This window comes from Mycena indigotica (genome assembly GCF_014461135.1).
Source record: "Mycena indigotica strain 171206Taipei chromosome Unknown Mind.scaff0003, whole genome shotgun sequence".
Classification (NCBI taxonomy): Eukaryota; Fungi; Basidiomycota; class Agaricomycetes; order Agaricales; family Mycenaceae; genus Mycena; species Mycena indigotica.
In genome coordinates, this window is record NW_023503002.1 from 1,995,646 (window position 1) to 2,020,246 (window position 24,601).

General features: G+C 48.6%; 7 protein-coding genes across 7 annotated transcripts; 4 read left to right on the top strand and 3 right to left on the bottom strand.

The window, feature by feature from the left end:
- Positions 1 to 5,375: 5,375 nt before the first annotated feature.
- Positions 5,376 to 5,989, top strand: MIND_00332100 (60S ribosomal protein L27; the record flags this gene model as incomplete). Its single annotated transcript, XM_037360176.1, has 5 exons — positions 5,376 to 5,385; positions 5,435 to 5,451; positions 5,503 to 5,694; positions 5,743 to 5,928; positions 5,984 to 5,989. The coding sequence occupies 5 exons, from the start codon at positions 5,376 to 5,378 to the stop codon at positions 5,987 to 5,989; spliced, it is 411 nt and encodes a 136-aa protein (XP_037223061.1).
- A 134-nt stretch (positions 5,990 to 6,123) lies between these two features.
- On the top strand, positions 6,124 to 8,696 carry MIND_00332200 (uncharacterized protein; the record flags this gene model as incomplete). Its single annotated transcript, XM_037360177.1, has 6 exons — positions 6,124 to 6,339; positions 6,388 to 7,484; positions 7,541 to 7,987; positions 8,019 to 8,415; positions 8,463 to 8,490; positions 8,536 to 8,696. 6 exons carry the CDS (start codon positions 6,124 to 6,126, stop codon positions 8,694 to 8,696), a joined length of 2,346 nt encoding a protein of 781 aa, XP_037223062.1.
- Positions 8,697 to 8,850: 154 nt separating this feature from the next.
- On the top strand, positions 8,851 to 13,721 carry MIND_00332300 (Fungal-trans domain-containing protein; the record flags this gene model as incomplete). Its single annotated transcript, XM_037360178.1, has 17 exons — positions 8,851 to 9,266; positions 9,326 to 10,271; positions 10,619 to 10,645; positions 10,696 to 11,028; positions 11,085 to 11,096; positions 11,145 to 11,365; positions 11,415 to 11,618; positions 11,682 to 11,736; positions 11,785 to 11,883; positions 11,936 to 11,945; positions 12,001 to 12,068; positions 12,117 to 12,148; positions 12,202 to 12,284; positions 12,336 to 12,364; positions 12,408 to 12,621; positions 12,675 to 13,009; positions 13,062 to 13,721. 17 exons carry the CDS (start codon positions 8,851 to 8,853, stop codon positions 13,719 to 13,721), a joined length of 3,744 nt encoding a protein of 1,247 aa, XP_037223063.1.
- Positions 13,722 to 13,768: 47 nt separating this feature from the next.
- On the bottom strand, positions 13,769 to 14,150 carry MIND_00332400 (Mitochondrial 37S ribosomal protein S27; the record flags this gene model as incomplete). Its single annotated transcript, XM_037360179.1, has 2 exons — positions 13,847 to 14,150; positions 13,769 to 13,800 (listed from the first exon to the last, which is right to left on the bottom strand). The coding sequence occupies exons 1-2, from the start codon at positions 14,133 to 14,135 to the stop codon at positions 13,769 to 13,771; spliced, it is 321 nt and encodes a 106-aa protein (XP_037223064.1). The 5' UTR covers positions 14,136 to 14,150.
- A 50-nt stretch (positions 14,151 to 14,200) lies between these two features.
- Positions 14,201 to 16,670, bottom strand: MIND_00332500 (J domain-containing protein; the record flags this gene model as incomplete). The annotated part of the gene is made up of 9 exons (XM_037360180.1): positions 14,201 to 14,410; positions 14,460 to 14,687; positions 14,739 to 14,980; positions 15,029 to 15,349; positions 15,399 to 15,883; positions 15,935 to 16,021; positions 16,083 to 16,292; positions 16,340 to 16,560; positions 16,650 to 16,670. 9 exons carry the CDS (start codon positions 16,668 to 16,670, stop codon positions 14,201 to 14,203), a joined length of 2,025 nt encoding a protein of 674 aa, XP_037223065.1.
- A 3,145-nt stretch (positions 16,671 to 19,815) lies between these two features.
- On the top strand, positions 19,816 to 20,563 carry MIND_00332600 (DUF202 domain-containing protein; the record flags this gene model as incomplete). The annotated part of the gene is made up of 4 exons (XM_037360181.1): positions 19,816 to 20,093; positions 20,144 to 20,184; positions 20,237 to 20,377; positions 20,421 to 20,563. The coding sequence occupies 4 exons, from the start codon at positions 19,816 to 19,818 to the stop codon at positions 20,561 to 20,563; spliced, it is 603 nt and encodes a 200-aa protein (XP_037223066.1).
- A 51-nt stretch (positions 20,564 to 20,614) lies between these two features.
- MIND_00332700 (NACHT and WD repeat domain-containing 2) lies at positions 20,615 to 24,556 on the bottom strand (the record flags this gene model as incomplete). The annotated part of the gene is made up of 6 exons (XM_037360182.1): positions 20,615 to 22,411; positions 22,736 to 22,997; positions 23,048 to 23,342; positions 23,393 to 24,060; positions 24,195 to 24,413; positions 24,463 to 24,556. Coding segments are annotated over 6 exons (1,539 nt in total). The 3' UTR covers positions 20,615 to 22,410.
- Between the last annotated feature and the right edge of the window lie 45 nt (positions 24,557 to 24,601).

The following is a 24,601-nucleotide window of genomic DNA, read 5'->3' on the forward strand; positions in this document are numbered from 1 at the left end:
GAAAGTAGCACGCTCTTCAGCAGACAGTTTATCCCAGAAACGCTCTGAAAGCAGAGTATAGTCTTCTTCAGTCACAGCATACTCTCGTAAATGATACAATGCCTCTCTGAAGGCTGTTTGACGGGGATCATCACCTTCTTGACGGAAAACCCGAGTAAGAGTAAGAGACTGTTTGAAGGTTTCATATACCATTCTTCCTTCAGCAGCAAGTTGGCCTCTTGGCCCATCTGCTTGCTTAGTAGAAAACAAAGCACTATCACCCACAGGTGGGAGCTGGAAAAAATCTCCAAAGATTATAGCTGATTGACCTCCTAAAGTTTCCTCAGCTTTAGCTGGAAAAATCTGTCTGAGCCTACGGTCCACTTTCCCTAAGATTGCCCTTCCAATCATTGACTTTTCATCAATGATAAAAATACGCATACTATGCCAGCGTTGCTGCATTTTCTGAAGAGAGGCAGGAGCTAATTCTGAAAAATTACTATCTTTTGTAACTGGAATAGAAAGTGCAAAATTGATTGTCCATCCTCTGATTCCAAATGCAGCAATTCCGGTAGGAGCCATCCGAATAACAGGATCTTTACCATCTAGCTCATCTGCATATTCCTCTCAAAAGCAGTAGTAATAGCACGAATAAGCACTGATTTACCAGTCCCTGCAGTACCATCCACATTGATTCTGAGTGGCTCTGGTGATTTCCCAGCTTTTAATGCTTTGATATATGCCATAACCTGAAGGAAAAGTTGCTGTTGTTCCCCTTTCAACTTTGTATAATCCTCTGGAGGGAGATTCTGGATAGTATCATTAGGAAATTGTTTAAGCTGTTCAGGCAACCATTCAGTTGCAGCTTTGATATCAGCCATGGGAGGTGAGTTTTCCACCCAGTTGTAACTGATATCTAATTCACGAATGCCTAATGATTTCAGTAATGAGTCTGTTGTTGTTACTTCTCCTGGACGACGCCCAGCCTCACGCATCCAATCTGCTTGAAACTGTGCCATTTGAGGATCATCATCATCAGGTGCTATACTCTCAGAGTCTGATTCAGCATCTGGGTCTTCTTCCTCATCTTCTTCCTCAGCTGTAGGCAAGGTATCATGTCCATGTGGGAGATTGAATGGTACACAATCTGTTTCATATGCAGTAATCCAGTTGTCATGATTTTTTAGCAAGTCTGCTTCCTGTACAAAAGGATGATGTAGAATCATATGAGCATAGCACCAGTTCTCATAGACATTTTTATCAGCTGTGTCATGAATAAATCGAGGCCAGATATTCAATGCATAAGGTAATGCAGAACGGCCACCTCGCCGTGATAGAGTTTTGCCATTGACAGTCCAGTGCCGAAGGAAATGGAGGAAAGTTGTTTTCTCTAACTCCTCTTTCAATTGTGCAGATATATTACCAGTAAGCCTAGTTCTGTATGCCTGCCGTAATCCAGTTTTTTGCGAACAGTATTGCCTTCAAAGTCAATCTCTACATCTTCTTCTTGCTTTGATACATTGACATTTCTGACTACTCTTGATGATCTAACCATAGGACAGTCTAAGAGAATGTGACAGGTTTCTTGAGCAGACATATCTCTCTCAGCAGCAAAAGCAGACAACATCTTCTGATAGGCAATTTGAGCAGCATCAGAGTCATTAAGAGAGGAAACTGCTTTTTTAAGCATATCAGCCATAGTGCTAGATTGAGACTCTGCTTTACTTGCATATTTTGCTACATAAGCAATCACTGCATTCTTATTTAGCACAGGCCTAAAGTCCATATTAGCCCGCCATCCTAAAATCATAACAATGTGATGAGCATTTAGGAGTTCATCATTTCTCCTTGGATGGAGCTCAGGATGCATTTGACCTGGTTCTGTATGTAAACCTGTTGTATTTCTCAAAGGTTTGGGAAAGTGAAACCAGGCAAAAATCCTTATGTATTTTTGTCCCTGCGTAAACAATATCCTGGAGCGCATTTGGTATGTCTTTGAAAACGATTCAAGAGCTGTGCTAATTCTCTCTTGGTATCTTGAAGAGTATCAAAAAGTTGTGCAGATGGATGAGTTTCAGCTGGAGGGTGTTTCTGATCAGGATTCATGGTAGATATTAATGGGTCCCAATAATTGATGAATGTTTGAACATCTTCATCTTTTTTGAGATCCAGTTTTTCTACATCTGGAGCATCTGAAAACCAAAGAAAACCATGTATATGACTGCTTCCTCGATGCTGCCATTCATATCTCCACCAAAAGTCTTTGATCTGAAACTTGACTTTCATAAAATACTCAAAGTAAACCTCCCAACGTTTCTGGAAATAATATGCTGCAATAGCTATAGAGAAGATTAGTATGTTTATGTAATCCAGAATAATTAATACACCATACCTGGATTCTCATTTAAGTCCTTCCATCTGGTCCTATACATATCAGGATCATTTATATTGGGATTCCATCCAGGCATATGTTGATGTAAATCTGGCCATTGAATATCTGCAGCTGAGCAGGTGAAAAAAACACTAGGACAGCCAATATCCCGTATTTGAGCAGTTAAATCTTTACGTTTACTTGACCAGAATGGTCGAGACCCTTCAATTGGTGCAGCTGACCTAGAAACACGCTGAGCTAGATGATCTGCATTATTCCCCTCAATCAATTCTCTGATTTCTTCAACAGATAATGAGCCATCTTCTGCATGACTACGAGCATACCACTTTGATGCTCTCTTTTGCTCTTTGTCGAAAAATTGTATTTAATGCCCAGTAACGAAACCTGGGATGCCTTGCAAATCTTCCATCTTGATAGCGAAGTAGATGTGCTGCCCATTCTTCCATTGTTACATTCTTATGACGAGTTTCTTTGAAATCTGCTTGTCCAAAGGGGAAAAGAGTAGGAAATGCATCAATAGCTATAGGATGTGCACTGTTCTCATTTATTGGAGTACCACACGGGAGGTAAAGTCAAAATAATCTCAGGATTATTCCCAGTAGCAGCTGCAGCAAGTTGCTCAAACTCTGTTAAGCCAGAACGAATATTAGGTGCAAAACCTCCAGAAAACAGTGGTACACCTGGATTTTCTGCATTCTGTTGAGGAGGGCCTTGATCCAAATTTGGCTGTAGATTTTCTACTGTCACATTTTGAAGCTGATTCATAACATTTGCATCAGCAGCAAAGGTGTTTAGCCGGTTCCAATCTATTTCAACCTGCCGTGATCGAAAGGTTGGATGATGCTGTTCCAAAAAAGACAACCACTGATGTAAAACTGCCTTTCGGACACGAAAGTCCTCATTGACAGTTTCCTGGTTAGCTGCAGATTGACGACGAAAAATAACAATTTCACATTCCTCTGGTAGAAGAGGAACTTTATTGTGAAATACTGCAGTATCTCGTGGAAAGTTACAGATATGCCCACGATAAGCATATTGGCCTCCATGAATCTGCCATACTTGGGTAAGGGCATGTACAGGTGAAATCAAAATTTCCTCCATCTGGGTTAAAGGAGGTAAAAGAGGAGCAATTCCAGGATCCATCTTGTTACCATCACAGAGTTTGTCAGACTTTTGACATTGTTTGCATTTTCCATCTTTAACCTGTAGATCAAACCACTTCTCATGGCAGGAGTTACAAGACTCCAGTTGAATATCCATTAATTTTTTACGGACATTTTTAAGCAAAGCACAATCTTCAGCAGATATAGCAAGTTGATCTAGAGGATCTATATCTTGATTCTGATTCACAGCAACTGGGTCTGCTATCTGTGGATTTACCTGCTGAGCAAGTTCCTGTTGTGCTGCTTGCATCTGTTGTACTCCTCTTCTCTGTTCTCTATATGCACGCTGGCGGCACGACAATGTGCACAAGTTTGGAAATTCCCAAAATCAGCAGAGGGCTGATAATGCTTTCCTGTGGTACAATAGAGCAAATTTTCATTATCTGGATGTGGATCTCTAGCTCTTCTAGTAGTTTCATCAGGTGCAGCAAGAATTTGAGGTTGTACTTGATTCTGAGCCTGTGGCTGGACCTGTGGTTGGTCTTGTAGCTGAGCCTGTCGTTGGACCTGTGGTTGGTCTTGTAGCTGAGCCTGTGGTTGAACCTGTGGTTGAGGTTGGTCTTGTAGCTGAACCTGTGGTTGCACCTGTGGTTGAGCCTGTGGTTGAGCCTGTGGCTGTAGCTGGGCCTGTGGTAGTTGTTGAAGTCCTAAAGTAGGAGATTGTGGTGGACTTTGCATTTCAATATCATCATCATCTGCTTGTGGAACTAAACATATTTAATTTTAATTTTATTCTTTTTATTTTTAAAAACCAAACCTGGCTGTAACTGTTGAGCCAATTGTTGCAGTTGATTGACAGGAAGGCCCATGTATTGATTATCTGCATGACCTTGCTGAAAGACATCAGCAGCAACTTGATTATTTTGAAGACCTAGAGCAGCTAGCTGTCCAGCTACCTCTTGAGAGAGGCTAAGATTTCTGCCATGATAGGGAACCTGTACTAAATTTGGTCTGCTAGGGCCAGCTTGAGGTTGCCCTGTATATGTGGGCTATCAAGAACACGACCCTGTCTTTCTGCATGTTGAGCAGCTATTCTTTGGCGCTGAGGAGTATTTGGAGGAGTAGTCCTATATAGTTATTATTGTCTGAATAGAAACTTTAAAGTAAAAGATACATCAGGAGCCAAATGAATATCACTAGCAGAATACTATAGACACTTGGAAGTTGCATCAGCCCTGACTATTATTTTAGTCTAAACAAAAATTTATAAGGGATTCTAAGGACAATACCCAGAACAGAGAGGGAGAAGGGAAAGGGAAGAAGCAAGCACAAGAAACAGTCTTAAGTGGCCAGCTGCGAGCATTATCATTCATCTGAGCTAACTATATCAAGCCAATCTGCCTGAAAAGCGTTGCAAACAGCATGTGCTGTCAACGTGTCAAAGGTGACACGGGAGATCAGCCGAAATCACCCGGATGACAGAGGTCACACACAGGTGACAAACGCTCGCGCGTTTGGCTGCGCGCGCGGGCTGCTTACCAAGCGCTGACTAATATATCCAAGGAGGTTATTCGCGCAGGTTACGACATCAACGGGAAACGGTACCCTATATCAGAAATGGGGGTCGCAAGCTCCCCCCATTATTACACGAACTACAACTACAAGGACCCAAGGATCACAGCAAACGAACTGACGCACCGTCACACAGACCCGATACTTCACCGCCCGTTCCCGATCTTCTCTACAGAGGTATTTGTGGAATTGCGCACACACTCCATGTAGTGGTTCCGGTTCTGGTTCTTGAATTGTTGTGATTGTTGAACCAAAATCATGTGAGAACTAAGCAGCAGTCACGTCTGTCACATATCATCCCAAGAAACTTCATCGACCTCAAGACACTCATGGTTAAAGGTGCGTTTTGTGGCTCTTTGCCGTTGCCCACATATAATCTTCTTCCCAGTGTACAAACCCGGGAAGGTCTGCCTGATTGCGCACTCGCATTTTTCGGATAGTATTGATTGAGCTAAGGTTGCTCTCCTCCTCCAAGGTCGGCAAGCAGGCAAGAAGGTCGTGGTGATCAAGCAGCTGGACGAAGGAACCAAGGAAAGGCCCTATCCGCATGCTATTGTAGCTGGGATAGAACGATACCCTCGCAAGGTGACCCGCCGTATGGGCCAGAAAAAAGTATCGCGTCGGAGTAAGGTCAAACCTTTCATTAAGGTGCGTTGCTGAGCGAACGATTTCTCGATCGGAACTAATATCCTACAGGTTGTAAACTACTCGCACTTGTTCCCTACCCGATATGCACTCGAATTAGAAGGACTCAAGGGCACCGTTGCCAACGACACCTTCAAAGAACCCTCCCAGCGCGAGGATGCCAAGAAGACGATAAAAAAACTGCTGGAGGAGCGTTATACTGCAGGAAAGAACCGCTGGTTCTTCACGCCACTGCGGGTGAGTCGACGCCTTGCTCTGATTTTTTTTCTAGCTCTATAACTGCATTTCCTAGTTCTAAACCATACGACTGCATTGCGTGTTCAGTATGCTACTTGCCGTTGTATATGATCCATGAATATGCTTGTGTTTGCCCATTGTAGAGCTAGACGATTGAGTCCAGAATGATCTTGATGTAACTTGCTTTTGACCACCATGCCCTCGGCCCGTTTTCCCCATACCCGGGCTCATTTGCTGGCGATTGCTCGACAGTACAAGCCTTTGCCGAGTGACGTCTACGAACTCGAGCCCGAAGAGGATCCACGCGTGTCGCCCGAATTCGTCGACCAAGTTGTTGCCTTATTGCGTGAAGAGCGGGAGGATGAACTGAAGAATGTCTTGAAGGATGCGTATAGCCTTGACGACGAGATAGTGAGGACTCAATATACCTATATGATCATACCTTTGACTGGCTAACAGGTCGAGTCCATGGTCTTGGATGTCATGCATAAACACCACGACGATGAAGCTGGGGTCCCTTTCCTCTTCCTTACTCCAACGCGACGACCAATTTCAAGACCGTCCTCACGTGCCTCTGCGCGTTTAACGCCCAGCAATTCTGCTCCCAGTTCACCACTGGGTCTTGTATTCCGTCGGCCACATACGCCTGTGACATCCCCACTTGTTTCGGCATCAACGTCGTATATAACAGCCAAGAACGACTACTCGCCCCAGTCATCACCTGTTCTGGCTCATGTACCCCAGTTTACGGCCAGTCTCCCCGCATCTCCGTTGTCATCACCTCGTCTTCTCAATGCCAAAGCTTCGGAATTTAAACCTATTCCCCGCCCTCTTTCTGCCGCCTCGTCTAATCCAGGCACTTTATTACGCGCGGAGACACCGTCTCCAGATATGTGGTCTCATAGTCCACTCCGCTCCAACTTGGCTATCGCTGCCCCACTCATTCCTGAGCGATCTCTTACCCCAAGCTCTTCATTGCGCTCTTCGATGCTTCTTGGTGAAGACGACGACGACGAAGATCCATTTGATCCATTCGCAGCCAAGTCTCTACCAAATGCCTTCCACTCGCTCTCGGTCTCTGATCAGTGGTCTACCTCGTCCAACTCCAATTCCTCCAGGTCCCCCGAATCCATGGACCATTTGTCATCACACTTTGCCAATACCTACCCAGATTCTTCTGAGTCCAGCGGCTTTTCTCCCCCGGACGATACTGCAGAAATAGATGCGGCAGCAGTCCTCACTGAGGGAATGACACCATTTGATGTGTTGAGCTCTGTGTTTGGGTCTTCTCTTGCTCCCTCAGAGCTTGAAGATGCGCTTGCTGCCAATGGCTATGATTTTGACCGGGCTATGGCATGGTTAGTGGATAGAGCTGGACCAGCACCACAATCAAGAGTCCAGCAAATGGGCAGCCGAGTCACAGTAGTTGGTCGCGGGCGAGGTCAAGATCTGCGATCTCCCCCAAGATACGTTAATGGGAGACCTTCTCCAAACGGCAACCGTGTTTGTCGATATTTTGTGGCAGGTGAATGTCTGAGAGCAGACTGTCGCTTCAGGTACCCCCTTGTCATTCCCTTCGCAAGGACGTGATTGACAAGAAACTATTTTCTAGCCATGACCTTGAACGAGCTTTGTGTCGGTTCTGGCTCCGTGGAACATGTGCAAAGCAAGAGAACTGCGAGTTCCTGCATCACCTCCCCAAGGATGTCGATATGGCAAGTCTCAGTGTCGCTTTACGCCATGTTCCTCCAGGCACTGGCCCTTTGGCGGGTATGATACCTGTCCCTCCTCCTGACGAATTTCCCGCGCTGGATGGCGGGAAAGGGCGGCGAACAGGTTACGTATACGACCCGGGGAGAACGCGGTTTTCTGCTGCTGTCAAAAAGACAGTTTCCCAAAATGATCCCGCCATGATTGCTCGCCGGGAAGCTATGGGCCCTTCAGCCGATAGCTTATATCATCGTTCCGCCATTGTAGCGCCTCGGTCTTCGCCTCGTCTCAAGCTTCGGCCGCCAACATTGTTACCCACTTTGCCTACAGGCGATTCGGTCAACAACATGTATATGACTTACCGCTCTCGTGCACTCCAGTTGGGAGCTGCACGAAATGCATGTCTATCACGTGCCGCAGATGCGTGGAGGCGGGGGAGACGGCGCAGCAGCCAAACGTTTCAGTCGAGAAGGCCACGAACTCAACGACAGAATGGCCAAGGAAATGGCAGGAGCAGCAGCCAAGTTGGTCCGGGAAAGAGTATATGTCGCTGAACAGGCTGTCCGTTCCAGGGAAGCCTCTTGGTCAGATGATCCAGGAGATCGAACCGTGCGAGGTCGTAGTTGTGGGGCAGGGCTAGGAGTTATCCTTGGTATTGCCAGCCGGGAGGGAGGCGACAGTAAGCTCACACCAGAAGAGCGGACCGAAGCTATGCTCGATCTGCACGGATTGCATTCCAATGAAGCAACCGAGGTACTCGAGGAGTTCTTACTCGCTGTAAGTCAACCGCGCCTAGCAAATTTGTCTTCTCATTTTTCGCGCAGCTGGAGCAAGAGCATTTCTTTGGTTTAGGTAAGATTGTGGTCACCTATTGATCCGCATCACTGACTGCGGTAGCTTATATCATCGTCGGTGAGGAAAAACACACTGGACAAGACTCGACCAGACGAGCACGGCTTGCCACAGGGGTGAGAGAATGGATTCATCGGTGGGGCTATGCATGGGCTGAGCAAAACGGAATTTTATGCGTAGACCCGCTTCATCACGGGCAGGAATAAGTTAACAAGGTTGTCAATCGGAAATTTGTATGTAACCGTAACGTCTCAAAGTCATCAATGTCCTCCATATGTCTTTCCATGCCCGTTACCAGCATGTCACACCCGTCGCGACCAACTCTGAAACGAACCTGAACGACTCCCTTCATGAACGGCCATGCCCTCTCATCTCGCATACCATGAAATGCCCACTCCGGAAAGCAGACACCACTCCATCGACCTTTCTATCCAGCTTGAATATGAACTCGACACAGAAAGTCTCCCTCCGACACCTGCAAACCCGCCACAACCCGAGCCCACCCCTCCAATCCAATTGCCGGACATTGACCCTTCTGTTCTGGTCCATATCATTGGCCAGCTGCGAATTCAACTCACAGACATGACAAAGGAGCGCGACGACCTCCTCGCCCTGTTGTCTGCCGCCCATGTGAAAGAAGCAGAGCTCCAAGACGCCTTGTCGCATATTACCGACAAGGCCATGTCTCTTGATGAAGCCCTCTCAGACTCCCGACGAAGAAACAAAGACGATGAGGAGGCTATCTCCATGTTGCGGACTAAGGTTGAGGAGAGCAGGTAATATCCCCCCCCTCTCTTACTCTCTCTCTCTTTCGTCTCTGACGTTTATATCCTAGACGGGGTCTAATGCGATTGCAAGCTGAAAGTAGACGGCAAAGCTCGCAACCTGGAACACTCGATATAACCCGGGCAAATACTCCTTCCGCCTTCTCCTTAGGGCCTGTTTCATCGAAACGCGCCTCATTTACACCGCTCACTGGTACATTCGCGGCTCAATCATTTGTCGCTCGGCCAAATGGCCACCGCCGCATTTCTTCTGTGTCCGATTCAACAATCGAGACCTCGTCTTTGCCCCTTGTCCTGGCAGCTCCTTCTGCAAGCAATAACCGCCGTTTGTCAGGGTTGTTTGGCCGTACATCTCCTCCACAACCCCCATATCAAACACTCGCTCCTTCAGATGAAGTTGACCGACTTCAGAAACAAGTGAAGACTTTGCAAGATGCCTTGGATGAGACTCGACATGATTTAACCGAGTCAAATGAGGCGAGGGAGGCGTCGGAGACTTGTGTCACTGCCTTGCGAGAGTTCATTGCGGAGAACAATATCGGTACCAGCGAAGTCAAGCTGCCGCCTTTACCAGCGTCGACCACAGGGGATGAGGAGCCAGATACGCAAAAGAAAGGCTGGGGTGCATTCAAGTTGTGGAAAGTTGACACAGCGGTGAATCGAATCAGCGGCCCTTCTTCGGCAACAACAGCCACCGCATCACCGATTATCCCTCCCACTCAACCCGCCGCTTTATCACGCAAGTTGACTGGTTTCTTCAGCTCAAGGGCCAGTATCACCTCGATTCCATCAATAGCGCCTCTCCACAACCGGGCAAACTCGGTTTACAGTTCGTCAGATGTCTCATCGTTGTCAGAGCCAATCAGTCCGACCACAAATGAGCTTGTGGCAGACATTCACGTTCGAGATGCCACTGGAGGGTCACCAGAACTTGCTCAAGTAGGCTCGGAGACAGTTGAGAAACGGCCACTGGAGGACGATAGTAGTTTGCGCTCGGTATAGACTTAGGACATTAATTGTAGTACTCTATTATGGTTCCATCGAAAATCAAGCTTCGGGGGGCGTTATATAGCAGCTTGAAGCTTCTTTCCAACCGTCATCCATGTCTGAACCCAAACGCGACCCTGGCCAGTCACCCACTAGTCAGAAACGACGCAAAGGGGCCACCAGACTCAGTTGTGCAGAGTGCCGACGGTATGATTTGTTATGCCTTGTTATCGTTTTTTTATCTAAGCGGCCAACAAGCTTGAAACTGCGATGCGACAGAGCAATTCCTTGCAGTAGCTGCGTCAAGGTGCTTTCAGTCGGTTGCTTTGAATACTCTCTCACTCAGTGCCTTCTAGCGGGGATGTGGAGCAATCTGCCCCGATGTGAGTTCCACTCTGTCTGGTCGCTTTACTCCAACCATGACATCCTATAGGGCAGTCTCACAACCGGCCAGGGCAACCGCTTCGTCCTCGCGTCTACCCAAGAGTTGCACGAAAAGATTGGGGAGCTTGCTAATCGTGTCAGGGAGCTAGAAGATGCTCTCCGAGTCTCCCACTCTCATATCTCCAATGACGGCCACCCTTTGCTTACAGAAGAGCTCTTGCGCATAAAGGCGCCACTTCAACGAGAGGTACCCGCTCTCAGAAATATTCCACACTCAGCCCAAGACGAAGAACATAACCCTGATGTCGTCGACGCCTTTGGTTCACTGTCCATCAGCATGTCTGGGGGAGCGAAATACTTTGGTACAACTGCCAACTCCTGGGTTTGTTTTTTCTGGCTTGATGTCATTCATAGACTATGCTAAATGGCTTGCCATAGTACTTCCTACAGGTTGGTGGACTGCTTCCCGGTGCCAAGATTGACATTTTATTCGAATAGAATGAGACAGCAGAGGAGAACGAACCGGAGAGCAACAATCTCAAGAGCTTACAAAATGTGCTTCCTAGCCATATCCTCACCCGCGCAGCTGCCTTTCCAATTTCACCGGTTATCCCTCCCGCTGAAGACGGCGATCCACTTCGAACTCTATTCTGGTATCTCCCGCCAGCAGCAAAAGCAGCGTCTTTGCGCGACATCTACTTCACTCATGCGTCTTGGATGTTCGTAGCTCGCATTACTCCACTTCAAACCCTTTTGAATACCTTTCAGGTACGCTCCTATATCGCCGGAGTCTTTCGACGAGGTCTACGCTCAATTTTATGCTCCAAACCCTGCTATGTCGACCGAACAGCCTCTCCTTACTCACCGTCTTGCATTGATGTTCATAGTGCTCGCTATCGGGCAACTCATGGACACCAATGAACCCGCCTACAACCTCGAAGCGGAGAAGTATCATCAACTGGCCCGCGCCGCGTAAGCCATTCTTTTCTTTGTTTTGAGGTAAATGCGCTGGCGCAACTAATGTCGTCAACGTAGGCTTTTCCTCCACTCTTTTTTCGACCATGCCACAATCAATACAGTACAATGCCTCGTGCGTATAAGCTATGGACCTTGTGCCTCACCCCTCATCTTTGGCCAGTTCCTGATGGCCTTTTACCTATTCCTCAGCGACCGTCACGGGACCGGTTCGGGTGCGCGATGGGCAATTATGGGCATCGCTGTCAAAGTGGCTCAGAGTGTACGCTTTATTCCTCTTCACTAGTCGTTTCCGCTCACGGACTGTCTGCTAGATTGGACTACGTAAAGTTTCTCTTCACCTCCCATGCGCAGCATTACCCACACTATCTCTCTTTAGATCGAGATAGTGGTCGGTGGAAAGTTGATGTCGTAGAAACCCAGCGGCGACGAGAGTTATTCTGGGAGGTACGCGCCATCATAGTTGTGTGTGTTGTTTTTTTTAACCTTCTGCAGCTGTACGTTTATGACAGCTGGGGAGCCTGGACGTGATTAGCCAGTTGCATTCTGCCCTGAACGACACTGACTTTTCCTTTCCAAGATTGGGACGCCCAACATCATTCACCTTGGCACATGTTGACTGCAAGATGCCCCATTCAAATGAGCCACCAGAAGATCAAGCTTGTAGGTGAACCGATTTACCCCGATCCCTGCCAGCTGATGTTGTCGCAATAGACCATAATTGGAAGCATCGTTTCGTTTCAGTAAGTGGCCGTACTTGTTTGAACGCTTTATCAACTACCTCAGGAATGCATGGTCCATCTCCATGACCAGGCATTCGGCGCTCGGACCCCAACCTATGCGACTGTGTTACAGCTTGATCGTAAAATGCGTGCCTTCCCTGTGCCTCAAATTCTGCAGGTAGCAGGCTTTGGCAACTCTGAACCGAGGACTGGTGGCTTCCAGGACTCCATCATGCTGATTTTGCAACGCCATATCGTTTTGGCAATTCGAGAAATGAGTATGTGCCCGTTGTTTGTGACATCGAGTGACAGCGGCTGAACCAGGATTCAGATCTCTTATACCTCCATCGTAGCTTTTTTGCGCGTGCTATCAGCGACCATCCAAAAGACCCTTTGGGCAGCCCATATGGAACCTCAGTTATCGCTGCGTACAGAAGTGCGGGTTCGCTGGTTGCGCTTATGCGAAACCTTCATAACCAAGTCACCGAATTGAGTTCAAGAATATGGTTTCTCTGGGGTCACACCTTCAGCTCCGCCATCATCCTTGGAAGCATTGTTACTCGATGTCCTTCAATGAGTTTGGCCCCGTCCGCTTTGGTCCAACTTGATTCAGCCTGTGAGCTATTTTCCAAGGTAGCTCACGGGTTTCGCGCAGGAAAAGTTCTCGTGAGTCATCACCACCACTCTTGTCTCGATTAGGGCTGAACTCAGTACCTAGAACATCATGTTACGGTTGCAAGAAAAGGCACACAGCAGTCTAGAAGACTACCGGAAGGGGAAGCTTTCGCCCTCCATCCGACGTATTTCGATGGAGTCTGCTGTTGAGGACAACGATGAATTGTCAACACTGGGTGGGAAGACACGATTGGTGGCTAAGAAGGAAACAATGTCACCTCTCATGCTGGATCGGTCTCCGACATCACACAACCCGGTGGTACCACTGCCACTTTCCCCTTCCATGAACGACCAAGTTCATCCAAGCGTCGTCGAGTATTTGAACACATTTCACCACCCAATGGCCAATTCTTATTCAGACGTTGAAGTTGATTTGTCACCAGTGTCGATGTATGGCATGTCCGCCATGTCCTACCATTCCGATTCCACTGGGTCGTTTGCGTCTAATTCGCCCACACAACAACAACAACAAGCAATGTTCCCCTCCGCTCGGCCTATGGGCAACGGCAACTCGACTCAAGTGACTTTCCCCCAATATTTCCCGGTCTACGATTACAGGATGTCTGAACCATACGCTTCTGACATCCCCATTCTCGACATGAACCCCGTACCTCCAGGCCAACGTCGCTCGTCGGGATCACCTGATGCAGGAAATATGCAGACCTCAATTTGGAACGACTTTGTGGGCGACGTCATCAACTGAAAACGGACTAACGAATGTAGTTGTAATACCAGTAGTAATCTTTTGTGTTACCGCTTCTTGGCTGCTCTCCGACTGTCCGCTGTAGAAGTTGGTTAGCATTGGTAAGCATTAAAGCGCAACCGCACCTTTCGTTTTAGCCTTCTTTGGATTTCCTTTCCCTCTCCTTTTGCGGTCCTCTACATCCTCAAGTCGTTGATGCTCTTTCGGGTCTATGAGCTCAAGTCCCTTGTGTTCACGCGCAATAGCAGCGACGTTGACAACCTGAGGGTAGTAGTTGACCATTGATGGCCCTCGAAGACGCGCTCGTAGGTATTTGGCCCCCGTTCGGAGGTTCTTGGGGTTATAAGTTGTCTGAAAAATTTCGCATCGCAGTCGCGTCAACGTTTTGAACTGTGAGGAGAGTGCAGTGGTCATAAGCAAAAGAGAAAAAACCCAAGTCACAGTCAAGTCACGTCACCGCCTATTAAATAAACAGTACACTAGTCGCTATCGCTGTCGCTGCTATCATTACTCTCGTCATCATCCGTGCTGCTCTCATCGTCGCTCTCCTCGTCCTCCTGGATTTTCTTCACACTTCCGCCTCGCATCATTGCCATTTGACCGGCAATAGTATCCTCCTCAGGGTCAGAAATTTCGTCTTCCTCTCCTTGTTCGTCTGCATTCAGCGCAGAAACATCGTCAATTTTCATCTGAGGGACAGTCAGGAAGTTCAAGATAGCTAAACGCTCAAACACTTACCACAATGTCTTGGCTCGACTCTTCGCCAACGAAGGAGTCGCTCACAACATATACTCGCCAGGTCAAACTGCCCGTCGTATTTGGAGCTTGGAATTGAATTTTATAGGAGCGGAAGTCAGTTGAATCGCCAGATCGACGGAAAGGCACGTCAGTTATCTTTACTGAGGGAACAACGATACGATTCGATTTGTCGTCAGCTAGAACAATCCACCAGTGAGGTTTTCTTGTCTGTTGGTTCTGTGAGCTAAAAAAAAACACTGACAAGTCTTCTAGACTGACCCCCGGCCAAAACGGCGCGTGCGCTCCTCCCGAAAAGACTTGACCTGCCTGAAGGTCTTCCGCTTCTCGTTTTGAGTTCAAGAAAGCCTGCTCTCGTTCTTCCGCTGCACGGTTTAGCCGTTTTGCCTGATCTGGCTCTAGCTCCTCTTGTTTGGGTGGTTCAGGTGAGCCAGGCGGCACAACACGGAGTTTCACGACGAGATAGACGATGGACGAAGGCGTTATTATGCGCTCCCCAATCACTACAAGAACAATCAGTTGCATATCGTTTTAAAGGAGGAAGCAATTACCTCGGAAAGACGTGCCCACAATTTCGACCCTACCCCAACGGCCCAATGCCTTCTCTACATCAGTCACACGCCCGTCTCCATCCTCCTTCAATTTCTCAGCATATGCAGAGTAGTCAAAATTGTAGGCAGAAGTCTCCTCTAATTTGATGTTGGGAAGTTGAGCCAGATGCTGAGGCGGAGCTGGTGCGGGAGGAAGAGCTTGCGCAAAGAATGCATGGAGACGCATTATAGCGAGGGTCGGAGTGAGCCAGTTGCGCGACTGCGCGATTATCAGCAGTGCGTTCAGTAACATAGGCGTTTGCAAAATCAGTGCAGTTTGTTCTATCGACTGATGAGCAATGAATAGCAAGTTCAGGTCCCTGTAGCTCACCTTTCAACAAACTTTTACCAGCGTCGATTCGCAGGAGGTAGGCATACAAAAGCGTCATCGAACGTCGCTGTCGCACATCCACGCCCACGATATTGCTCCAGACCGAAGAGCCGACGGTTGCTTGGATTTGATTTTCCAGTCCTTTGGTACTTTCTTTGGAGGTATCCACTGACTCGAAAGCATAAGCCGCAGCGAGAATCCGTACAACGTCCGCCTCGGTAGAGTCCTCTGTGAGGTTTTGAAAAAAGGCGGCGGCTGAACGCGTATTGACACCGTCTTTGGTTTTCTGACGATTTCCGAACCACCAACGGCCCACCAAAACGGGCAGCAAACCACCAATAAGCAAAGCATACGCGCCAAGTACATAGATGTTGTTTTGTCCAGCTACGAGCCATGCCGGAAGAGCGATTCCCATTGAAAGTTCTTGACGGCCATCCGGATTACCGTATTTTTCCAAGTTTTCGCGGATCACGGGGTCGACAAGTCTGTTCAACTGTGAGCCTTCAATATGAATCATGCTGGGTATATGGACCCACGATTTATAGGCCTTGGTAAGCCCCACGAAACGATCCTGGATCATTTCGATTGTTTGGTTGGCAGTAACACGAACTTTGTCGGGATGACTGGCGACGTGTCAGTAACACGTCTTCAAGAAACGAGTGGGATTGCTGCGCGGAAAGCCACGTAGCACATATAGCATGTTGACACGAAAATAAACGGCTCACTATAGCTTGCTCATTTTTTTTGAAGTGGCTTTTGATCTCTTTCTCGGTCAAGCCTGGTCTAATACCCAGTATTTCGAATGGGTCGTAGATTTTGTTGTCCAGTTTAGTGCTTGCAGCCTTCCAGCAGGCAAGCGCGAAGACGGACCAGCCGATGACAATGAATGACACTCTGTACGATGAGCATTACTAGACACGTATATGCGATGAATGACCCACTTCTTTCCAGGGAGTCGCAAAGGTGATGGACGCATACGGAGCCGCTGACTGGCGCACGGTTCGCATTGGCAAGGGGTGGGTTGTGTAGAGGAATGGGCGTTTCGTGAAGGAAGAGAGGATAAAGTCAAGGGAGTGAGGATGAGAGCAAGGACGGTGATGAGGAAATAAAGAGCAAGGTTGCCTCCTTCATCGTAGTGGTATTCGGCCATTACTCCCAAGAGCTAGTGGGGGGAAGTCCTAGCGCTGGTTGGAGGTAGTTGGTCGGTAACGGAGGTGAAGGAAATGTGGCAAGTCACACTCTGTCACACACCTCTTCAAGGTTCAAGTCCATTGCAAAGTTAAATATTAGCAAGCTACAATGTACACGAGTTCAAATGGATACAAAAAAAGGCATTTCTGTTCAGGCTATTGCTGGAGGCGAGCCATTGAAATTATTCCGCTGCAACGAACCGCGAGTTTTCTGGTTCGGATGGTGATGACGGAAATAATGCTGCTGTTGGGGTGCCCTGTCATATCCCAGCTGATTTTTCTGTTTGGGCTTTCGCGGGGGTTTTCGAGTCTTGGGTGGTGGAGGGTTGGAGTTTGTGGGTGTGCGGTCCCCATCACGTGGGCGGTTAGATTTTGAGGCGTTGTCCTGCCAGAGAGTGCTCATAGGACTACTCTTGAGAACATTGCCATAATCAGCGGCAGGAGTGTCTGATCCCCAGCCCCACCGACTGAGATTCAGATGCCGTCGAGACTGTTCAGTTGGAGAGGTCAACGGCTCCTCGGACGGTTCGGAGTCAAGATATGCAAGGTCAAGAACATCGTCGAGGTCCATGGTCTGTGCAAGTAGCTCTGGCGATGTTGTGAGTTCAGAAGAAGACAAAATTTGTAATGAGGGTGGACGAGAAGGAATGGATTTCGAACTGGACTATGCTTGACGTTAGGTTCAAGTCACGCGAGATGAAATGAAAACATACAGAAGCCAGTTTTGGGCGTCGTCGACGAGTATGTGGGTGGGGTGACAAAACATCAGAATGGGTGTCGTCTATGATCGCGGTAACAGTATCATTCGGAACAAATGCGCCGGTTCGGGGGCCATTTCCTTTAGAGGAGACACTACGAGTAGATAAATAGTCGTAGTCGTTTTCTTCATCTGAATCCTCGACGAAGACACGGCCAGACAATATATCAGCTGGTCTAGGAGAGCCAAACGGTTGGCGATGACGAACAGCAGGACTCGATGATGGACTCATGGTCGAGAGGGGGTTGATAGAAGAAACACTGAATGGGAGGACAAACATACGCATCGCGCGCTCGTTTGGCAAATGATCCTCGCCCACAAGTTCCTCGTCGGTTGTGTCTCCTTCAAATTCACCGTCTTCTTCTACCATCTGACGCTCGTTGTCTGTTATATCGCTGGGGGATGGAGCGGTAGCCACGAGACTAGCGGCCACCTCGAAATCCACATCTAGTAGACCCGGTCCGTCGGTGGAGAATATAATTTGCCCATCCCAATCGTGATGCAGTTCGAGTTGAGGGAATGCATCGCTCCCATCGAGATCAGATTGGTCACCCTCTTCGGCTCGTTCATCATGCTCGTCTGGCGGGCCCGGACTGTCATTGTCATCCGAGTCGGAGAGATTGGCGAAGAAAAGGTCGGCATCAAAACTTGACTCTTCGTCTTCTGACCATCCAGTGGCTAGACCAATATACCCAGAACCGACGCGCAACCCATCTGGCTCTGCTTCATCGTCGTCTCCGTCTTCTTCGTCAGCCTCGTCTAGCTCCGTTTCATCACTGTCAATATCCATCTTAGCATCACTCAATCCATCATTCGATCCATCACTTCGTTTCCGTGACCGAAGAGCCCAATCTTCGTGGAGATTTCGTCTAGACTGGCCTTCGTCCCGTAATAGCTCTCGTCGCATTCGCGATTTTTCAGTTTGGTGCCTATAGCTCTGTTTCTCTCCGTCATTTGACGAGTCGGAGTCAAACCCAGACGAAGACGCGGCATCCGAGTCGGTTGAAGAGAGAACGGAGGCAGGAACAAATGTAGGTAAACTGGCGGGACCGTTGTGGTATGGGTCGTCAATATCGTCGAGTTCAGATGATGAGTAATCAATCGCGCGTTTCCGCAGTGGAACCGATGTTGTCTTTACGATCGTGTTTTTGCCCTTCAGTTTGATAGACGATTTCTTTGAAATTGGACGCGAGTAGAACGCTGTCCCAGTTTTTACTCGTCCAGCTGTGAGTGTCTTGGGAGGTCTGCCTCTGCGTTTGGGGATCCTTCCACCTCCTGCTGCGTAAACGGATGTCATCGGTTCTACTAGTTTGTCGGTGCGCGGTTTGGTGATCATGGATGGGGGAATGGTGAGCTTGATTTTGAGGGAGGGGAGTTTCGGTGTTGCAGAGGGAAGTAAGTTGGTACATGTGCATTCTCCATCGCAGACTGGGCAAATATCCTTGTCTTCGTCGGATTGAATCGGTCTGGCGACGACGGTGTTTACGGTATGGGGGTGAGCATGCGGCATTGCGGGAGTCTGCTGGGGAGAAGAAGGCGCTGAAGAACCGGTTGAGTTATCTGCTCGTGTGCTAAAGAAAGGAAAAAAAAACTTGCAATCGAAAAGAAATCGGGACATCTTTGAAACCAATATGACATGAGTAGAGCGGGAGATCCAGGATGAGATGAAGGAGGTTGTGGCACACGGGGCCACAAGAGCACAGTGGTGGAACGAGGAAAGAGTTTCCAGGGCTTGACGTGCTGATCTACATCAATTTCAGGTTGTGTCAACTTGCTGTCTTGCTTTAAACTCGTTTCTTGTCCCATGACTCTGCCTTAACTCTGGTAAGAACGCGCCGGAAAGTCGGGGAAAGCTGTCGACATGAAGTTGTCCGGCCCTTAAAATCGTGTTCTTTCCGTCACGGGTTCACTTATGGTCCCGGTAATCACTGGCAACTCTTCCCTCCCACACATCCAGCACAGATTTTGAACACGTATAAAAAGGCCTGTCTCAAGATGCGGCTTATTTTAACGGTCAAATGTCTTCCTCGAATGGCTCACCTTTGAACGGGGCAAATTTCAACCCATTCGCTACCCATCCATTCACGTCGTATGCCCCGTCACCGCCACCGAAAGCAAAGCCGCAGCCTGGCCCAAGTAGCCCGTCTGCTTATGGAATGAGCCAGTCCGCGAAGCAATCACCCCCCGCTTCACGAGGCCCTCCGCCAATCTTTGTTCCATATCGACCAGAGGCATCTCCGCCGGAGCTTAGCGAGGTCCTCAAGAAGCAACCTTCTGGTTGGAAAATTCAACAGTGACAAACACGAGGCAGGCTTTCCTCTCTTCTCCATCGATCGATTGGGCTCACTCGCTCAGGGTCGTACTTATCGTGTTACCCATGGACTTTGAAGACTTGTATTCGTATTTTTTAAGCTTGATATCGGAATAGTTGTGACAGGCCATCACTAAATTACTACTTGAGTCTTGTTCAATGAGTTCATTCGACGCTATTTCCCGCCCTTCTTCTCCCCTCGTTCGCAAGCCAGCTCCAACGCGACCCACAATATTCTCCCGTCTCTCAGCCAGTATGGCGTCTGAAAGGCCGCCAACTATTGCCCCTCCCACTTCTCCTCACTCTGAACACGACCAAGAGATGACTCAAGAAACAATTTCCCTGGCTGCCACAAGGCGACCAAATATCGCAATGACCCTAGAAAATACTGGTAGTGTGGCCCGTGACCACTTAGCTTCGGAACGGACATTCCTTGCGTGCGACTAATCGCAACACTTCTGTTACACATTTTCTTAGCGTCTTCTAGTTATGTTAGAACGAGTCTTGCCATCGCTTCCACCGGCGTTGGTTCGTCTGTTTCGTGATCTTATCTTTGTGCCTCACCTTTGTTGCCTGTCAGCGCTTGTCCAATTATTCTCCATCGCCGTGAATTCGGATTCTACGGGCCTGTCATTCTTACCTACGACTCGACGGGTTCAAGGTTGGGCACAGCCCCTTGGAGCCACGATGGTTTGCTTAGGGATTCTCGTTCTCGCAATTGGTTTGTGGACAGTGTCGTTGTGTCTAAAACCTAATCTTGCCAGGTACCACGCGTTATTTTCGCATTCAAAGTGCCTTGATCAATGGCATGTACCCTGTCGCTCGATGGACATCCGCCTTTATCACCGTTCTACTCGGCGCAGTGATAACTGTGGTCTTTGGGGTGATGCTTTCTGCCAAACGATAGGATAATGGGTGGTTTCTGTATCTGATACGTCTTTGCTTCTAGCTCTAATGGTCACTTTGCAAAAACTGCCTTCAATGCCTCAGTTACTGTTTGGATATCGCCCCGTTGCGCGTCGACAGCAGTCACGCCCATGTGCCTTTAGGAAGGACCCTGTCAGTATAAGCAGGCGCACAATGAAAGCACTGATACCCAATACGGAAATACTTGTCTGGAGAGTTGTGATCAATAGACAACCTACACCACCGCACCCAAAGCTGACCTTTAATTTCAGTGTGCAACCCACCAGCGATAACTAGGCCTTTTGCGCCGAATTTGGGGATCACGTCCGCGGCGGAGACTCCCTCTGGGAAGTATAACTGTGAGATGATGGGTTCGTGCAGATTATCAGGTCTTTTTCAACAAACCGCAGTCATTCCATTTGCGGCAAAGGCTGAATCAACCGCCACCTGTTGAAGACCAAGAGCTGCAGCGGTCTCCTTGACCTCCTTGCTTGCTGCGCGATGTAGTCTTATGCGCTCTTCCAAGGAAGGCTCCCTCTTGGTGATTTGCGTCAAAGCCTCATGATATGCATAGCTATTCATGGCGGCATTAGCAAGCGGGTAGGTAGTTGGCAAAATTCCTGACATGAGGTTCACTGGTGGTGTCGCGAAATATGCTGCTTTGCCGCTCTCGTAAGCGTTCATAATCGGCAACCATCTGAGACTACTGTGAACCACATTTTGAAATATGAGATGCACGCACTTCTTCCAGCTAGCATAGTAGGATCCGATTGGTGCTGTACGCGACTCGAAGACCTGACAGGTTCGGCTTGAACGGGCCATTTAATCCACGAATCAACATCGTGCATACCTTGATTGCTTTGGGGCTTGCTACCAGAATGCTGAGGCCGGGGGGGACCCCGAGACCCTTCTGGCTTGCCGTTAACACGACATCAATCCCCCAATCGTCCATGCGGAGCTCCTCACTCGCAACAGAGCACACGCCATCCAAGATGACCTACCCATTCACCGTCACTCAAATCGCCGAAAAAAATACAGCAAGACACACCAGAGTATCGGGCGAGACACGCTTAACGGTACTAGCAACTGCTTTTGCGTCGGTAAGCACGCCTAATAGCGTGTCAGAACCACAAAGCACAGATAGTCGATAAAACCGACCCGTGGAGGTGTCTACATGGGTCATGGTGATTAGTCTGTAGCTCTTCTTCTTGAGTGCAGTTTCGATGGCATCCTGGCTGACTGCTGAGCCGATATCAGCTTTGACCTGGTCCACCTTTGCTCCATATGCTTCGAGGCTGTAGGGACTGATAAGCAAGGTGCTGCTCGAGACAGAATCAACACAAACCACTCAGTAAAACTATCTCCAAAGTAGCCGCTGTTGAGTACAAGCGCGTTCTCTCCAGGTTGAATCAAGTTTGCTGCAACCTAGCGCTGTTTGAGTTGGTTGTCAGATAAGACATGTGGATCGATGCACCTGGTCCCATCCTAAAGCAATGTTATTGACGAAAGTAAGCTAGAGGAGACGCACCCAGAGTTCCACTTCCAGAGATGAGGAATGGCTGACCGTCGGCAGACATTACAACCTCCCTAATGTCGTGAATGGCTATCCGAGGCTGCTCTCGCTACCCGTACCTCGTCATACGAATAGATTCCCCAAAGATGGGTACAAAATCAGGCGAGACGTGGCTCATGGACGGGTGAGCATTGGCGAATAAAACCTGCAATATCAGCCAAAGCGTCGCGTCAAGCACGTTAGATTACTTCATCGGAGACCTCAATAGGCCCTGGAACACTGGCAAATTCGTTGGTGGGTTAATTCAACGACTTTGATGCGACGAACACAAGGAGTCTAGTGAATGTTGGACGAATTGCACTGGCTGAGGGTGTCTTACTTGTGGGAAGCCTATAGTAGCATGACGATGATGAGTTAACTGGCTTTCTATAGGATTGAGGAGACGGACTTGTTTGAAGGACATGGGTCTGGCCAAGGAGGTTTGGAACAAAGTCGGTCTTAAGACTCTTAACCTTCGCAGTGCTATCATGGGTTCCGCTCACGGACTTCCGGCTCGGTCGATCATACCATCATCCATAGTTTACATACAATTGTGACTGCCTACTTGACCTACACTTTCGACTTGGATTTCTCGACCTTTAACTGAATGCTAATGCCGACCAACAAACGACGGCACCAACAACACCCATCGTCGCTGTTTGGACAGCGACTTTGACAACTTGCCGACGTTTGGTTGGCCGTTCTGGGACTATATCCGAGCTTGGTATTTCCTCTTCATCTTCCACAGTCCGTTTCCGCTTCAACGATTCTGTTTGAATCAACACCTGCTCTGAGAGTTTCTTGAGAGCCTCTTTCGCATCCTCGACGCTCTGAGACTTGTCCGCCAACTCTTCGCGGACTGTGTCACGCAGTTGGGTTATCTCTGGCATTCCGAACGTTAAGAGACACTGGCTATTAGAAAAGTAAGCGCACCTGCGACCAGAATTTCCAGGGCTTTGGCTGTGGCTTTGCTCTGCTGGTCAACGTGCTGATCTTTACGCTCCATCTGTTGTTGAAGCATATCCAGCTCAAGAACATGAAGCTGGGCTTGCGCTTGTTGACAAGCATCAACATTCTCATTGACCTTGTCGGAGAGTAACGTGTAAAGGCTGTTGATATCTGAAGACTTCTCTTCCAAATTCGCAAATTTATCCGTCATGACCTTGATGTTGTCATTGAAACGTTGCTTGTATTTCTTCCGATGCTGCTGCAGCTTTTCAACCTCGGTCTACAATGACTTTAACTAATGCATGCAGACTGACAACAAACCAAACTGACCTTCAGGGAAGCAACTGATGCCTCGAGTTTCAACGCGTCTTGTGGCTGCTCGTCAAACATAACAGCCTCTTCGTCCGATATGTCGTCGAAAGGTACTTTGGGAGGTTCGTTGAAAACTACGGATGCAGTGGAGGGCACCAAGCGAATAGGGGGGAATGAGGAAGAAAAGACGGAAGGAGATGATGATGATCGGGAATGTGGCCAGGCGCCAATAACGATGGGTTCAAGAGGTATATCCGAAGGCTCGGGAGAGCTAGACAAGTCCATTGAGGAGTCGCATTCCGAGTAATCGCTGTAGTGGTCGTCCAATTGATCCTCATCATCTGGTACCCAAGACATAAAGGATGGGGAAATATTATGCCAGGGGGGCAGTTCCTCTATGTCCGAGTCATGCGAGCTAGCCTCCGAGTCTGAATCCGACGAAACGCCGTATCTCCCAGGACTGGGGACAACAAGGGGTTTGAAAGTAGGGGGGTTGTACAAAAACGAGACGCGGGCAACAACAGGGCGTACGACCCCCGCTCCAAGACCATCACAACTGGCCACTGATTTGCCCAGCGTCAAAGTGTCGCCATCGTGAAGCTGTTGCGGGGTTTCTGGTATAAGTTTCTTGACTGACTGGTCTCCTGTGGCAGGACGGATAAGAGTGCCGTGATGAGAGTTGCAGTCTAGAACACAAGTCAGATGAAAGTAGCCCACTAGAGAAAAGGTGTCGTGCCAACGAGAAAGACCTGTGGGAAGCATGGTATCAGCACAGCCACTAATGAGGATGGCGCGCGTCGGGAGGGGGCGTGTAACGGACAAGTACTACTCACTTGGCCACTATCACTGAACACCAGCTTCGCATGGATTCGACTGACAACTGGACAATTGAAGAAGGCACGACCAGGTTCTTGCTTGTTCTCTCCACCTCGTTGACCACCAGGTCTTCGACCGATTTGCACAACCGCAGAGTCATTCTTGTGAAAGACAATGCTCTGGGCTTCTTGCTCTCCTTCCCCTTCAACCTGGAACACTACACCTAAATCGGGGTTAGTGGCGCAGGGTATCGACAACAATGAGCTCTCTACCAGTCACAGGCCGGGGGGTGTTTGCCTGAAATGAAACAAGTTTGGGGGTGGTGCGAGTTGTCCCAAGATACTGGATGGAGTCATCGTCAGCCATGGTATCGATGTGGTAGTAGTAGTAGTGGAACAGGAGGGAAGTGAC